Consider the following 18,201-nt stretch of genomic DNA (forward strand, 5'->3'; position numbering starts at 1 on the left):
TGCTGTTCTAGTCCATTTCTTCATTTTGCAAATAATGAGGTCTGAAACTCAGAGTAGGTTATTAAACCAAGGCCGTACACTTAATGACAGAACCAGAACTGGAATCCAAGTATTCTGACTCCTAATCCAACACTCTTTCTAGTGTTCAGAACATCTAAGTCTATAAAAGAAAGATACACTAGCACCACCCAAAAAAAAACTATGTGTTTTAAACACATTGTAAAATATATATGTACAACAAAAAAATACTCTAAACCTGTTTTGGATCAAAATATGAACAGGTGGATAAAAGTTAAAAGTATATGCCTGTCTGAGCTTTCTGCACACTTAGAATGGTTATAAAAAGTTAAAGGCAGATTATTACATAAAAAATTTGTAGTAAACCTATACTTTTCAAAAACAGTACATTCATATGAACCATTGAAAAACACCTGAAGGATATATTCTGTGTTTGGTTTTCTTAACAGCTAATAAAAATAGGTTCTGATGTGGAATTGTTGCTCAGAACATCTGTTGTACAAGGTATTCACACAGACCACAATACACTGAGTAAGTAAAGTAAAAGAAAAATGTTTTCTGATTGCAATGTGTTTTAAAATATTGAGCAATTACAGTGCTTTTAATGCTGATTGGTAAAAGAGCTTGATTTTGCCAATGTGGTATGCATTATACATATTTGTAAGGCTACCATTTAAAAATACTCAAGTATGAAACTTTGTTTTACCAGATTTTTTCTTTTTAAATTTTTTTTAAAAACTTTACTGATTATATTACAAAACTACAGTTACAAAGACAGTATGACTATTTTTATATTTATTTGGGGTTCTTAATATTTATAGTACCATTTACCACTTACCTAGACTAAGTCTGTTTCTCTATCTTTTATTCTATGACTAGAGGCCTGGTGCACAAAAATTTGTGCACTGGTGCGGGTGGGTGGTGGGGGGTGTCCCTCAGCACCACTTGTGCCCTCTCACAGTCTGGGACCCCTTGGGAGATAACCACCTGCTGGCTTAGGCTCGCTCCCCGGGTGGCAGATGGCAGGCCGATCCCTAGGTGCCTGCCCCGCCTCCCCGGGTCGCGCACAGGGTAGGGCCGATCAGGGGATTGGGGCGCTGCCCCCGGTCCCACACAGGGCAGGGCGGATCGGGGGTTGGGGCCCCTCCCTGGGTCGCACATGGGACACCCGGGTGGGCTGGCGGATCGCTGCTGCCCCACCCAGCCGCCCAGGGTCTGGTCGCACATGGGCACCCCCCCTCGCCCTGCCCAGGATTGCAGATAGAAGGCCCGGATGGTGGCAGGGCAGGTGGGATGGCGCTGTCCCGCCCTGCCTGCAGTATGCAAATTAGCCGCCATCTTTGTTGGTGGTTAATTTGCATATCGCGCTGATTAGCCCATGGGAGGTGTAGCAAAGGTACGGTCAATTATCATGTTTGACTATTATTAGATAGGATTAGAGTTATTTTAATTCAGAACAATTGGGATTATAAGAAATAAAAATAGAGTAGAGGATCCTTCATTATACCTCAAGACTCCTGGTGGGGCTTCGGCAGAATCTCATATTATACTAGAGGCCCGGTGCACGAAAATCGTTGAAATCAAAGGGGTCCCTCAGCCCGGCCTGCGCCCTCTCACAGTCCGGGAGCCCTCAGGGGATGTCCAACATGCAGGAAGTGGGCTTAAGCCACAGTCTGGCCTCCCTCTGCAGGAGGTGACCAGCGGGCCGATCTGTGGACAGCGAGTGGCTGGCCCCACCCCGAATCACCCCTCCGCGGTCACCGATGGCCTCCTTCTGTGGGAGGCAACCCTGGCAGGCCAATCTGGGGATGTCGAGTGGCCGGCCCCTCCCTGAATCACCCCGCCACTATGCTGCCACCCACGACCTCCCTCTGAGGGAGGTGGCTGGGCGGGCGATCAGGGTATGGGATTTGTTTTTATTCCCTAAAGTTTCTGTGGGACAACAATAACAACAAAGAAGATGACATTAGCATTGTTTGAAAGGCTTTTTTCTTTAAAGTATAACATGCAAAAAGAAAAGTGCCCAATTTATAACTGTATAGACCACTGAATTTTCACAAAGTGAAATACTCATGTAACCAACATCCATATCAAGCTGGATACCTCAAAAGCCCCCACATGACCTTATGTCCCTCCCGGTCATCCCCACCCCACAAGCATGACCACTGTCCTGACTTTTAACACTATCAATTTTTAACTTAATAAATATTTTTACTTTATATAAATTACATCATACAGCATTACTGTTTTATCTGGCTTTTTTCAACATTATATTTGTAAGAATCATCTATATTGTTGTGTATAGCAGCAACATTTCTATAAATATTGCTTGAATATATTACAATTTATTCAATCTACTATTGTTGGTTTGGGTTGTTTCTGATTTTGGACTATAATAAATAATGATTCTGTGAATATTTTATATGTGCCTTCTGGTTTAAAAAATCTGTATGTGCATGGATATATATATATATATATATATATATATACACACAAATACAACTATAATGCATTTCTTGGAAATATCAGTGAATTGTCCAGGTCAAAGCGATTATGTGTTTACTACAGGCACAGGGCACGACAATGTGCACTGGCGGGGGCTGGGGCAGGGTTTAGAGAAGGGAGGGTGGCGGTCCCTCAGCTGGACTGTGCCATCTCACAGTCTGGGACCCCTCAGGGGATGTCCACCTGCTGGCTAGAGCTCCAGTTGCTTTATATCCTCAATAATACTTGGTACTGTGTAGCTCTTTAATTTTAGTCTTTCTGGTAGTTGTGTAATGGTATTACATTGTGATTTTAATTTGCATTTCTCTGATAACTAATGAAGTATCAGCACCTTTTCAGTTGTTTAATGGCCTGTTATTTTATGAAACGGCTTTTTAAGTTTCTTGCCCATTTTCTTGGCAATTATCTGCCTTTTTACTATTGATTTGAAAGAATTCTTTTAAAAAAATATATTTTATTAATTTCAGAGAGGAAGAAATAGGGAGAGAGAGAGAGGGAAGCTTCAATGATGACAGATAATCATTGATCGGCTGTCTCCTGTATGCCCAACACTGGAGACTGAGCCCAAAACCCAGGTATGTGCCCTGGCCAGGAATTGAACTGTGACCCTCTGGTTCATAGGTCAATGCTCAACCATTGTGCCATGCCGGCTGGGCTGAAATAATTCGTGTTTTGTTTTGTTTTGTTTTTTAAGGTATTATTTACTACTTTATAGACAACAACACAAAATTTCAGGTTGATTTACTTAAATCTAGTTATTGGCAACAGAGAGACTTAAAATACTCAGACCTCTTAACTATTACATTACTGTGATTGCTCTACTTTATTTTTCAGTTTTTTTTTTAATTTAAAGAAAAACTATTTTAAATATAGTAATGTTACATGCAATAAACACCAATTATTCAAGAAAAATCATCTTACATATAATATTACATGCAACAAACTTTTGTGTTTCAAGAATAAAATGATTTTAAGTATAATAATATTACCAAAACTGTATTAACATAGTATGATATCATAAAAGTTGTAGGAAATATTAAAAATCTATAAATAACAAGATTACTTCTATTATATTCTAGTATACTTCCTCCCCCTCTGGCTCTATTTTTGTTCATCAGTTTATGTTGTTCATTATATTCCACAAAAGTGAGATCATTTGATATTTATCTTTCTCCGACTTGCTTATTTTCCTTAGCATGATGCTTTTAAAGTCTGTGTGTGTCTTTTGTTTTGAAGTGGGTCTCTTGTAGCCAGCATATAGTTGGGTCATGTTTTTGTATACATTCAGCTACCTTACACCTTTTGATTGGAGTATTTAATCCATTTACATTTAGGGTTATTGAGAGGTACTTATTTATAACCATTTTAATTCCGTGTGGCTAGGCTTCTCTCTCTGTTTCTCCTTCTCAGCAATGCCTTACATCAAGGCATTTCTTGTAATGCTGACTTGGTGGTGATGAATTCCTTTACCTTTTTTTGTCTGGGAAGCTCTTTATTTGACTGTCTATTTTGAATGATAACCTTGCTGGATATAGTAATCTTGGTCTCAGATCCTTGCTTTCCATTACCTTAAGTACTTCATGCCATTCCATTCTGGCCTGTAGAATTTCTGATAAGAAATCAGGTGTCAGACTTATGGGAACTCCTTTGTAGGTACCCGTTTTCTTTTCTCTTGCTGCCTTTAAGATTTTCTCTTTGTCTTTAACTTTTGGCATTTTAATTATGATGTGTCTGGGCATGGGTCTGTTTGGGTTCTTCTTGTTTGGGGTTCTCTGTGCCTCCTGAACTTGTGTGACTTTTTCTTTTACCAGGTTAGGGAAGTTTTCTACCATTATTTCTTCAAACACCTTCTCTATTCCTTTCTCCCTTTCTGCCTCTTCTGGCACACCTACTATTCTAATATTGTTACGTTTCACATTGTCCCACAGCTCCTTTAAGCTGTTCTCCTGACTTTTGTTTTTTTTCTTTTTGGTTCTCTAATTGAGTGATGTTTTCAACTCTGTCTTCTGATTCACTGATTCAATCCTCAGCTTCCCCTAATCTGCTATGTATTCCTTCCAATGTGTTCTTTATTTGTGTTATGTCATTCTTTATCTCAGACTATTCTTTTTTCATAGTTACTATATCTTTTTTCATACTGTTGAGCATTTTTAACATCATTACTCTGAACTTTGTTACAGATAAATTTTTTATCTCTGCTTCATTTATCTTTTCTTCTGGAGAATTCACTAGTTCTTTCAATTGGGGGTTGTTTCTTTGTTTCCTCATTTTGGTTGTTGGTTTGGTTTGTGACTGTGTTTTAGGTAGATCCCCTATACTTCTCAGTCTCTAGTGCAGGACAGTGTTAACCCTTTTCGGTCCAACGTCCAGGCTGACTCGACAGACCAGGCGCTAGGAGCAGGTCCAACGTGGAGCTGAGGTCGACACCACAAGCCGCTGCGATTATATGCATTGTCAGTATGGTGCTGGGTTGCATGTGGGGAAATGTTTGAAAAGATACCACACTATGAAATGTTTTAAAGAATAAACTCTTTGATTGAACATACTTAATAATATAACCAGTACATTTTTGGTTTAAACTTTAAAATAAGAACATTAAAAAGTTCAACATTCAATCCCTTCAATTAATTTGGACCAGACTGTTTGAATTCCAAAAATAAAATTGGACCGCAAAGGGTTAAAGGCTGTTTCTGACTAATTGGATCAGGCAAAGACTCAAAGCCTCCAGAGACCACCTCTGCCTACAGACTAATAAGATTCCAAGTTGAATTGTCCCCAGGCAGTCGTCCTCAGTTGTGGCCAGAGTTTTTTCAACAGGTGGGGCAGTTGCTTCTGCCTGGGGGCTAATTGTTACTTTCAGTCTCTTAAGTGGCCTCAGGGCAAGATGTTTTCCAATAGGGCGTGTTGACTGTCTTCCCCCGCAGGCAAGGCAAATGTCTATGTGAGAGAATGACTCAGCCCAGGAAACTTGGGGTGTCTGCCTTCTGAGCTCTATCCCCTGAGTCCCCAATCCTGAGTTCTGTTCTCACAGCTCCAGTCCACTTCACCCTCCCTCTGCTAGAACACAAGGTGGCTCCACAGGAAATTTTTGTTGTTGGCCCTTGAAGAGGGTGCCCAAACTTTCAGTTGCCACTCCCTGGCAGATAGCACCCCACAGCTTTTTACAGCTAGATGTTATGTGGGTACCCTCCTCAGTTTGATGCTCTCTGCTGAGGAGCCCAGCTTTGGGATTAGATCCCAGAGTTCTCAGTGGCACCCCCTCACAGCTGAGATATCTCTCCGGGACTTCAGTTGCCATCTTTGGGTGCCTAGCCAGTCCTTTCGTGCCTTGACCCCTCCTACCAGTCTCTATGCTGTCTTCACCTTTGGTCCTTGGGTATCAGGGTTCTCTCCTGTGAGTTTTCCATTGATTATTCATGAAGCCTTTCTATATTTCAGTTGTAATTCCAGCTTGTTCAGTTGTCCATGCAGCATCCTCCTACTCTGCCACCATTTTTTTTTTTTTTTTTGGAAAGAATTCTTTATATGAAAGCTTCAGAGCCTCAAATAAGGGCATCTTCTCCAATATGTCTACCTCCTGATAAGTAGGCTACCCAAGAGGATGAACAAGGAGCCTTGAAGGATAGTGGACACGAGAGAGTCTTTGGGTCTCCCAGAAAACAGGATTTGGTACTGCCAGATGGATTGACTAGAGAATTTATTGTTTTGCCAAAAGCTAGTCCTTGCTCTTCCTGTACACCAGAATTTAGGATTTGCTGTGGAGTAGACTGCCATGTGTTTCCCATTCCAGGTTTTTATTGCTGTATCCTGTTTATTCTTTACTATGGTCTAACAGGTATATGCCATGTGGACCTAATGGACATCAACCAGAAATCCCTGATTTGAATCAGGATGAAATCTTAGGGGTCAGATAGTAAATGGATATTTCTATATATGGGAAGAAGGGCATATGTTCATGTGTGTAGCTGAAAAGGGTGAACAGCTTGGAAGTCTTCCCTCTTGAATTTTTTTGAATAGTTTGAGGAGGATAGGTGTTAGTTCTTCTTTGAATGTTTGGTAAAACTCACCTGTAAATCCATCTGGTCCAGGACTTTTGTTTGGTGGGAGCTTTTTGCATTACTGCTTCAATTTCATTACTTGTTATCAGCCTATTTAGGTTTTCTGATTAATCCTGATTGAGTTTTAGAAAATTATGTTTCCAGAAATTTGTCCATTTGGCCCAGGTTGTCCAGTTTGTTGGCATGTAGATGTTCATAGCATTTTCTTAATCCTTTTGTATTTTTGTGGTATCAGTTGTTACTTTGCCTCTTTCATTTCTGATTTTATTTATTTGGGTCCTTTCTCCTATTTCTTTATGAGTCTGGCTAAAGGTTCATCAATCTTGTTTATCTTTTTGAAACCAGTTTTTGGTTGTATTAGTATTTTGTATTATTTTTTTTAGTCTCTATGTCATTTATTTCCACTCTGATCTTTATTATTTCCTTTCTTCTACTTACTCTGGACTTTTCTTCGTGTTCTCTTTTAATTCTTTTAGTTGTAGGGTTAGAACGTTTACTAGTATTTGAGCTTTTGCTTGTTTCTTGAGGTAGGCCTGTAATGCTATGAACTTCCCTCTCAGGACTGCTTTTTCTGTGTCACATAGATTTTGTGTTGTTGTGTGTTCATTTTCGTTAGTTTCCAGGAAGTTTTTTATTTCTGCCTTGATCTTATGAGTAACCCATTCATTGTTTAATAACTTACTAAATAGTCTCCATGTGTTTGAATGTTTTGAGGTTTTTATATTGTAGTTGATTTCTAGTTTCATGTTCTTGTGATCTGATAAGAGCTTAATATGATTTCAGTCTTCTTGAACTTGAAAAGAGTTGTTTGTTTCCTAACATTTTGACCAGGATAGTTCTTTGCTGTACCAGACTGTTCCACACATCCCTGGCTCCTGCCCACTAAATTCCAGTAGCATTCTTCAGTTGGTGTGACCACCCAAAACACCACCAGTTGAAAACCACTGTTATGTAAAATTTAGAATCTTTAAATTAAGAAAGCAGTCTCGCTTTTTCTATAGTAAGTTGTATAAAAACATTTTCCAGTGATGGTCTTAATTATTAGTAATCTGTTGATAATGTGCTTTAGCTGAATTCTGCTTGGTTATTTAATTCGTTATATTTAATAAATAAGTGATAAAGGGTTAAGTTGGTCATACATGTTTTTATAATAATTTGAAATGAGAATTCTACTGTCTCCATTTAAAATCAAGGATTCCACCTTAGAAGTTAACTGAAATAAAAATATCCCTGGAAGATTTGCCTTAAAGCTCCATATATTCTTGTTATACATTTTAGGGGGAATAAGCATATTAGCATTTATTTTTTTTAATTTTAGTGATATTAATTGTTCCTTTTTTGTTTTGTTTTGTTTTTCAGAATTGGTTCCTAGGAAAGACCTTCTTTTAGAAAATATGCCATATTGTGATACACCAACTCAGAAGCACTGAATTTCTAGGATAAAATCAAGTCTTTATAATTTTTAATTTCAAAATATATAACTGCAACATAAGTCCTAGAAATGCAGATATTTTTCTCTGAACTGGCATGTTGAAAATTAGTCAGTTAAAGTATAGTTTTATAATTAAATTTCCCATTAAAAAGACATTGCTGAAAACTTCAGGCCATAGTTAAGTATTTCTAAAGAACATTAGATAAGAAGATATTTCATTTTCATTGAAAAAAAAAAACTTTACCAAGTGATATAAATGCTTAGGGAAATATATTTATTTTCCTTTGACCTTGATGAGTATTTTGCTCTTATTATAACTATTTGAGAATGCAGTGCTTTGACAAGTTGATGGGTTTTCCTCCCATGTGAAATGAAACCATTAGATTAAATTATTACATTAAATTGATGTTGAGTCCCAAACATATTACATTGGTCAAAATATCACAGTGTGTGGCCCTAGCTAGGTAGTTCAGTTGTTTAGAGCACTGTCTTGACACTCCAAGGTTGCAGGTTTGACGCCTGGACAAGGCACATATAATAATCAACCAGTGAATGCAAATATAAGTGGAATAACAAATTGATGTTTCTCTCTGTCTCTCTCCTTTGCTTTCTCTCTGTAAAATCAATAAAAAGTATTTTAAAAATCACAGTGTGTGCCAACTCTCACAGAAAGTGGCCTTTGTTTCCAGAAGCACTGTAATGGTTTCTGTAGCTAACAAGTAATCGTTTCTTTTTACAGATAGAGAATATCTCTGTGTTCCTAAAAAGACACTTTTTAATCAGTCTTCTGAAAATAGATGATAAAATATCAAAATCACCTATTATCACTGTGGAATAAAAAAATCCTAACTTTTTAAATAAATAGTGGCCCTTAGTCAAACTATAGCCTTCACAGAATTAGCTGTACTTAGACCACAGCTAGGCTTTATTGTAAAAATGTAACATATGACTGCATCGTCTTCATTTTTAATCAATAAAACTTAAATGGCTTTTCTACATTTCTCATCCCTGAAGAGATTGGCAGTATTATAAAATAGTTTAGCATTCTACCATTTGATTATGGTAACTATAAAATTATATTCAATATTATTTTTGTTTCTCTTTTATGAGTATCTTTACCATTTTGTTTTACTCAGTGAACAGTGTGTTTTCTCCCATTCACTGATTGATTCTCCCATTCAATGATAACACAGGATTTTACAAGATTCTCAATGCTTTGTTGGCAAAACATATTGATATATCCATACTGGATATAAAATTTCATACTTAATCCCTGGCCAGTGTGGCTCAGTTGGTTGAATGTTATCCTGTGCACCAGAAGGTTGCTGGTTCGATTCCCAGTCAAGTGCACATGCCCAGGTTGCAGGCTCAATCCCCGGTAGGGGTGTGTAGGAGGCAGCTGATGGATGTTGTGTTCTCATAGTGATGTTTCTCTCTCTCTCTCTTTTCTCTCTTCCTCTCTCCCTCTCTTTCCCCTTCCTTCTCCCCCTTCCTCTCCCTCTGAAATCATTAGACAACAACAAAAAAATTCATACTTAAAAATAATTTTAGGAGATCAGAACATTATCAAAATTATTTAGATGTAGAACACTTAAACCAGAGACTACCCTTAAGGCTTCCTAATACTTTTTAGGAAATTAGTAGTCTGTGGAATGGATTATACATGTCAAAAGGTTTGCTACTTCCCATGTGTATTATTGTATGTATGGAAATTATACCTATATAAAAATTAAATATACTTGTGTTCTGGATACTAATCCTGTGTTGGTTATCTGTGATGTAAATGTCTTCTTCCAATATGTGACTCATCTTTTAACTCTGTTTATTATAAACCTGAAGCATAGGAGTTTATTTTAGTGTATCCATTTTTTAAAATACTTTCCTTTATTAATTTTGCTTTTGTATCTTTTTAAGAAATTCTTCTGTACTCCAAAGTCATAAACATGTTGTAATACATTTTCCTCTGAATGATGAAGTTTTTGTTTTTATGTTCCAGCCTGTATGCCATCTAGAATTTATCTTTGTTTATGATATGAAGGAGGAATCTATATCATTTTTTATAGCAAAACAATTGGTCGCAGCATCATTTATTGAATAGACCATCCTTTTTCTGATTACATATAAAGCAATTTTTATCATATCCCAAGTCACTATACAGTTAGTTGACCCTTGAACAGTGTGGGTTCGAATGGCACAGGTCCACTTATAAGTGACTTTTTTCAGTAAATACCTATAGAGTTTTTGATTCACTGTCAGGAATTTATGGATGTGGGGAGCTGACTGTATGCATTGATCTGCACCATTTCATATAGGGGACTTAAGCATATATGGATTTTAGTATCTGTTGGGGAAGGGAGGTCTTAGAACCAATTCCCTGCATATACCAAGGGACAACTTAAGTTTTTAAGGAGTCAAAAACTATGCATGGATTTTTTATTGCACAGGGGTTTGGCACACCTTACCCCTGCATTCAAGGGTCAACTGTATGTTGGGATTACTCTAACCCTCTTAGCTAGTCAAGGACTTTACTCCTATAATATTACTCTTTACTACCAAATATTTTTCCCCTCTCTCCACTAGATTATCTTTTCAACAGCATTCAACATTCTGAAATATTTCCCATCTTTAAAAATAAGCTGTCTTGAAACCCCTCCTGTCTTCAAGCTTCAGCACCATTTATCAGCTCTGTTTTGTTCTAGGAGGCCTCCTCTTATCTCCCCATTCTCTCTTGTACAGATCTCAATCAAGATTTAATCCCATGCTGACATCTACCAAGAAAATACTCCAGTCGACAGTCCACATCAGCCCAGGGATGTTTGTAGAACTATTTGACTCACAGCCATTCCCGCACCCCCCTCAGTCTGAGGATGTGTTCTTTTTAAGGTGATTGGGAGGCGGCACTGGTTCACCCTAGAGAGCTGAATGCATCTGAAGGCGCCAGGGCACAGAACTGCGTGCAGGCTTTCCTTGTGTGGGGGCTGCGGCCTGTGCCTCCTGTGACAAGGCGTCCTAGTCTCCCGGTGCCCTGCGCTCCCCACTCAGCTGTCCCTCTCTGCCTTTCCCAGCACTAATGACGCCTAGTTTCCCTCTAGCACTAGTGTCTCAATTCACTTTCCTCCCTAAACGCATTATTTGCATATCAAATTCTGTAAATGTTTTGTAAACCTATTACCTCACTCTTGGAAATACAATACTGATAGTCTTTTCAACATTTTTCTTATAGTTAGCAATAATAAATGTGAACTGTTTAAAGAAAAAAAAAAGATTTAGTCCTACTCACTTCTCTGAAATCCTTGTCCCAGTTACTAGTGACCTCCACTTGTTAAATGCAGAGGTCAATTCTCAGTCTTATTTTATGCATCCTCTCAGTAGCACTTGGCTTAAGTGATTGTTCCCTCTTTTAATGGAGACCTAGTCAGTAAGTTATTGTAAACCTACACAGTAGGATACAGCTATGAACCGAAGTAACAAAAATGTCTACCTTATCTTCTGTTAATCATTTTAGATCCGCTCTCAGTCCTTCTTGACCCTGTTCTTAGCCTTCCCTGGAAAGACTGGCCTGTGTGAAGCAGTTCCAGGACCCATGGGGGGACCTGGGCAGAGATCAAAAGGAAGGGGGTATGTTCTTAAGCCATAAACTTAAAAACATGTAACGAGGAACTAAAACTTGTGGAACATCATTTCTTTCCTGGCCTTGGAGCACAGAAACTGCTAAGGAAATTAAAGCAGGTTGGCACAGCTCTTAAATCCTCACTACCTCTCTCCTCCCCCCCACCAATTTAGAAGCATAGAAAGGAGTTATTACACCACCCAAGGAGACATGTCAAAGAAACAAAACAGCAGAATGGAGCCTCTTCATGGCACCACTGGACCTCAGCAGAAATTCCCAGGAGTGGGATGCCCTGACTGGGCTCCAACATAAAACATTAAAAGACTTCAGAAGAGATCAGAGACTAGGTCCTCAGCAGTCTTCCTCGGCCCAGCAGGAAGTCTTCCTGCCCCATGCCCTTCAGGGTACAGAAAAAAAGTGGGCAGAAAAGCAACTCCTATATCTCAAACTATCTGGAAAGAAATGCAAGTCCTTGATGATAAGAGAATATATAATAGAATAAGGGGGGAAAGGTGTTTTGTATACTGAAGAGAAATTTCAAAATATATGAAGCCAGTTTATAGAAGAAGCTCAAAGAATAGATAAACCAAGAATGAGGTGAAAAGGCAGGAAACAAAATATACAAGGATCATAATAGACACAACAAAAGGAATTGTTAGCACAAAGGAAAAATTTGAGATACAGAAAAAGCAACAGAAAGAGATCACGATGACTAAAGTAATTAGAAGGTAACATATGGAAGACGGAGACTATCCAACAAAAAGATAATCATGTTTCTGAAATGGAAAGCCTAACAGAGACAGAAAATAACTCAGTGGACCACTTAAAATAACATTTCCCCGGGTATAAAAATCTACCTGAAAATGCAAACACCCTCCTGTGATCAGGAGAATCTAATACAGAATGATGAATATTAACACATGCTGATAGTTAATTTATTGAAACTGAGGAAAAGAGGATTCTTCAGACAAATTGTCACCTACCAACATGAGGCCGGGTTGGGGGACACATCTGGCCTTGTTTCTTATATAACAACTAGAGGCCCGGTGCACGAAATTCATGCACTTGTAGGGTCCCTAGGCCTGGCTGGTGATCAGGGCTAATCAGAGCCTTCTGGCTGCAGGCCTCCCTTCCCCAGCTTCCAGCTGCTGGCCGGGGCCCTCCTTTGTTCCATGCCTTCCCCTGGTGGTCAGCACACAGCAAGCGATAGAACTCCCGGTCTCCCAATCAAACTCCCATGGGGACACTTTGCATATTAGCCATATATATAATATATATAAATGCCAGAAAAAAGTAAGTCTAGAGCAGTGGTCGGCAAACTCATTAGTCAACAGAGCCAAATATCAATAGTACAACAACTGAAATTTCTTTTGAGAGCCAATTTTTTTAAAAAATATATTTTATTGATTTTTTACAGAGAGGAAGGGAGAGAGATAGAAATTTAGAAACATCGATGAGAGAGAAACTTTGATCAGCTGCCTCCTGCACACCTCCCACTAGGGATGTGCCCGCAACCAAGGTACATGCCCTTGACTGGAATCGAACCTGGGACCCTTCAGTCCGCAGGCCGACGCTCCATCCACCGAGCCAAACCAGTTAGGGTGAGAGCCAAATTTTTTAAACTTAAACTATATAGGTAGGTACATTGTTATTAACTTAATTAGGGTACTCCTAAGGCTTAGGAAGAGCCACACTCAAGGGGCCAAAGAGCTTCATGTGGCTCACGAGCCGCAGTTTGCCGACCACGGGTCTAGAGGATTTTTGGAGAAAAATATGTGTTGAGAATATTATAACCTGCCAAGCTGTCATTTCAAAGATAAAGGAAACAAAAAGATATTCTCTAGCATGAAATTTCTTGGACTGTAGCATCCTCTCTGAGAAAATGGAGTGTGAAACCTCACTTAAAGAAATGCCATAACAAAAAGATGATACAACCAGGGAAATTATGTAATAGTCACCAAGATTATAACCTTAAAATGCACACACACTAAAATCAATGAAAATCAAAGGTAAAAGCAGGAAGTGGAAGACAAAGCTCATCTTTCAGAGCAGGAAGTGAATCCACTTTGTCCTAAAATTAATATACGTAGGTAAAACCAATAAAAACCTCTAATCTCTCTAAGCTTTTTTTAAACCTTAGTGAGATCTTTTCCTTGACAATAACAGAAAAATAAACCTGAAATAATGGTGATCTTCAGGTAATTTTTTAAGAATAAGAGAATTTCTTAAAAGATTAAGAAAAATGGTTATAAATAAACATTAAAAGCTTAGAAAAAAAAGGGAGGAGGAAAGTGAAGGGTATTTCTTTTACTGGCTCTATCCTGAAAGGTTGCCTCAAGCTGGCAGTGTCCCTCAAAGTTTGTCTCATGACGACCTCTGCACAGTTCTTTTTTTTTTTTTTTTTAATTGATTTTTTACAGAGAGGAAGAGAGAGATAGAGAGTTAGAAACATCGATGAGAGAGAAACATCGATCAGCTGCCTCCTGCACATCCCCCACTGGGGAAGTGCCCACAACCCAGGTACATGCCCTTGACCGGAATCGAACCCGGGACCTTTCAGTCCGCAGGCCAACGCTCTATCCACTGAGCCAAACCGGTTTCGGCTGCACAGTTCTTTATTTCCACTTTGTGAAGGAGCTGCCCTCCCCTCCTTAGGTCTGGGGTAGCAACAACTCATTTGTTACTAGCCATGTGGATTCCCCTATACCAGCGGTCAGCAAACTGTGGCTCGCGAGCCACATGCGGCTCTTTGGCCCCTTCAGTGTGGCTCTTCCACAAAATACCAACTTCTGCGCATGGGCCACAAAGTTTCAGTCGCACTGTACATGCACACCCGCATGTGGCATTTTGTGGAAGAGCCACACTCAAGGGGCCAAAGAGCCGCATGTGGTTCGCAAGCCGCAGTTTGCCGACCACTGCCCTATACCCACAGTTTTGTAAATGGAATCCCTTTATAAATACACTAGAGGCCCGATGCACAAAATTCATGCAAGGGGCTTGGCCCTCGCAACCCCGGTTGCCTCAGCTGCCCCTCACAGCCTCGGCCAGCCATGGCAGCCCTGGCTTCATCCGGAAGGACGTCCAGAAGGTCATTCAGCTGTTTGGTCTAATTAGCATATTAGCTCTTTATTATATAGGATATTTCTCAAACTATCATACTTTAAATGTATCATGTATTTCCTGTTGGGACTCTCACTAATTCACTGCCCTGTGGGAACTTACTTTCTACAAGTGAGAGACAAACAATAAACATAATTTAAAGCAAATTAGGGAATCAAGATGGTGGCATAGATAAATGCTGGTACTTGCCACCTCTCACAACCACATCAAAATTACAGCTAAAATATAAAACGACCATTATTCAGAAACACCTGAAAGCTGCTGAATGGAAGTCCTACAACTAATAATTAAAAAAAATTTTTTTCAAACAATAGACGTAAGGTATATAATATCATGACATTGGATGAAATCACCAAGAAGCTGGTTATATATGAAGAAGAAAAATGATTTGCATTCTGGGACACACCAGTGTTAAGCGATTAAGGAGATAACAAACAACAAGAACAAGAGATAGAAGTTTTCACTAAGGTAGGATGAAAATAAGGATAATGTAGAGCAGACATTGGTAAACTATGGCTCACACTGGTCAAATCTGACCCATTGCCTTTTTCTTTTCCTTTTTCCTTTTTTTTTACGCCTCACCCAAGGATTACTTTCCATTTATTTTTAGAGAGAGTGGAAGAGAGAAGGAAAGACAGAGAGAAATATCGATTTGAGAGAAACACATAGATTGGTCGCCTCCTGCACAAGCCCTGCCCTTGACCCAAATCGAACCCAAACCTGGAACCTTCGGTCCACAGGCCAAGACTCTATCCACTGAGCCAAACCAGCTAGGGCCCATTGCCTTTTTCTATAAATAAATTTTTATAGGAACATTATCACACTTAACTCATTTATACATTGTCTATGGCTGCTTTCACACTATCATGGCATAGTTGAGTAATTACATCAGAAACTATCCCACAAAGCCTAAAATTGCTCTCTGGCTCTCTTACAGAAAAAGTCTGTGACCCCTGGTAGGCAGAGTCCTGGAAGCCAAGTCAAAAAAAGTGTTCCATTTAAGACGCAGTGATTGTATTGCAATTGCGGTTGAAATTCCAGTGGGCTTAGAAAAACGGAGGTTTTGTGAAGAGTTTCAGTGAGCTGGTTTGGTTCGGTGGATAGAGCGTCGGGTGTGGACTGAAGAGTCCCAGGTTTGAGTCCAGTCAGGGCACATGCCTAGGTTGCAGGCTCAATCCCCAGTGCGGGGCATGTAGGAGGCAGCTGATCAATGGTTCTCTCTCATCATTGATATTTCTATCTTTCTCTCCCTCTCCCTTCCTCTCTGCAATCAATAAAGATATTTTTTTTAAGAAAGGATTTCAGTGAAATAATTGAAGAAACATATGCTCATGTTGATTCTCCCCAAACTGATCTCTAAATTCATTGTAATTACAGTTAAAATTGTAGTAGGATTTTTTTCAGAACTAATATAACTCACTCAAATGTGTGAGGATGATAAAGTCCATAATTAGCTGTATCATCGATCACAAAAGAGTAAAATTGATTGTTTAATTTTAAAAAATGGAACTTTGACTCATATCTCACACCATATACAAAAATTAACTCAATATTGATCATAGACCTAAATGTAAAACCTGAAACTATAAAACTTCTTGAAGTAACAGGAGAAAATCTTTGTGACTTTGGTTTAGGCAAAGATCTCTTAGATAAGGAAAGAAAAATACAATACATTAAAAAAATTAATAAACTAGGCTTTATCAAAATGAAGAACCCTTGCTCTGTGAAAAATAATGAAAAGACAAGCTATAGACTTGGAGAGAGTATTTACAAATCACAAACTGCAAAAGAACTTTTATCTAGATTATATAAAGAACTTTTAATAATAAGACAAATAACCCAATTTTTTAAGTAGATAAATATTTGAACACTTTATTAAAAGAGATATACAAATGGAAATAAAACACTCATTAGTCACTGGAAATTAAAAGGTATGAGATGCTACTGTATACCTAAAATTAGAGTGACTGACTATACCAAGTGTTGTCAAGAATGTAAAATGGCAGAACAACTTTGGAAAATGGTTCAGCAGTATCTTAAAAAGTTAAACATATACTCCATGTATACCAGACTTTCCACTCTTAGATATTTACCAAAGAGAAATGAAAGCATTTATCCATACAAGACTTATTTATATTGCACAGCAAAAGAAACTATCACCAAAATGAAAAGGCAACCTATAAACTGGGGGGAAATATTTGCGAATTATGTATCTGATAAGGGTTAATAACCAAAACCGCATAAAGCATTCATGTGACTCAATGGCAAAAAGCAACAACAAGCAATCTACTTTTATTTTAATTTTTAATTAAATCTTTATTGTTCAGATTATTACAGTTGTTCTTCTTTTTTCCCCCCATAACTCCCCTCCACCCACTTCCCACCCCACCCTCTGCCCTTACCCACCCCCACTGTCCTCATCCATAGGTGTACGATTTTTGTCCAGTCTCTTCCCCCACCCCCCAAACCCCTTTCCCTCCGAGAATTGTCAGTCCACTCCCTTTCTATGCCCCTGATTCTATTATATTCACCAGTTTACTCTGTTCATCAGATTCTTTATTCACTTCATTTTTAGATTCACTTGTTGATAGATACGTAATTGTTGTTCATAATTTTTATCTTTACCTTTTTTCTTCTTCTTCCTCTTCTTAAAGAATACCTTTCAGCATTTCCTATAATACTGGTTTGGTGGTGATGAACTCCGTTAGCTTTTTCTTATCTGTGAAGCTCTTTTTCTGACCTTCAGTTCTGAATGATAGCTTTGCTGGATAAAGTAATCTTGGTTGTAGGTTCTTGCTATTCATCACTTTGAATATTTCTTGCCACTCTCTTCTGGCCTGCAAAGTTTCTGTTGAGAAATCAGCTGACAGTCGTATGGGTACTCCCTTATAGGTAACTGACTTTTTTTTCCTCTTGCTGCTTTTAAGATTCTCTCTTTGTCTTTTGCCCTTGGCATTTTAATTATGATGTGTCTTGGTGTGGTCCTCTTTGGACTTCTTTTTTGGGGGGTTCTCTGCACTTTCTGGACTTGTAAGTCTATTTCTTTCACCAGGTAGGGGAAGTTTTCTGTCATTATTTCTTCAAATAGATTTTCAATATCTTGCTCTCTCTCTTGTTCTGGCACCCCTATAATTCAGATGTTGGTACTCTTGAAGTTGTCCCAGAGGCTCCTTACACTATCTTCATATTTTTGGATTCTTTCTTTTTTTTGCTTTTCCAGATGAGTATTTTTTGCTTCTTCATATTTCAAATCTTTGACTTGATTCTTGGGATCCTCTTGTCTGCTGTTGGATCTCTGCATATTATTTTTTATTTCAGTCAGTGTATGCTTAATTTCTAGTTGGTCCTTTTTCATATCCTCGAGGGTCTCACTAAATTTATCGGCAGTTTCTAGAAAATTCTTGAAAAACCTTATAACCGTGGTTTTAAACTCTATATCCAGTAGTTTGCTTTCCTCC

General features: G+C 38.6%; 1 protein-coding gene across 6 annotated transcripts in view; it reads left to right on the plus strand.

The window, feature by feature from the left end:
- Positions 1-11,262, plus strand: part of LYRM7 (LYR motif containing 7) — a 29,240-nt gene extending 17,978 nt beyond the window's left edge. For 2 of the 6 annotated variants that reach the window (XM_081092598.1, XM_081092597.1), the window contains 2 exons: positions 468-549; positions 7,941-9,761. In XM_081092598.1, coding sequence (XP_080948724.1) covers positions 468-549; positions 7,941-8,011 — 153 coding nt within the window. In that variant the 3' untranslated portion in view covers positions 8,012-9,761. Of the gene's footprint in view, positions 1-467; positions 550-2,990; positions 3,099-7,940; positions 9,987-10,749 lie in introns of those variants that run through there. The other 4 variants (XR_013996078.1, XM_081092599.1, XM_081092596.1 and 1 more) reach the window with 4 other exon arrangements.
- Positions 11,263-18,201: the final 6,939 nt, after the last annotated feature.

The sequence above is a fragment of the Myotis nattereri genome (genome assembly GCF_964212035.1).
Source record: "Myotis nattereri genome assembly, chromosome: 5".
In the NCBI taxonomy this organism is placed as follows: domain Eukaryota; kingdom Metazoa; phylum Chordata; class Mammalia; order Chiroptera; family Vespertilionidae; genus Myotis; species Myotis nattereri.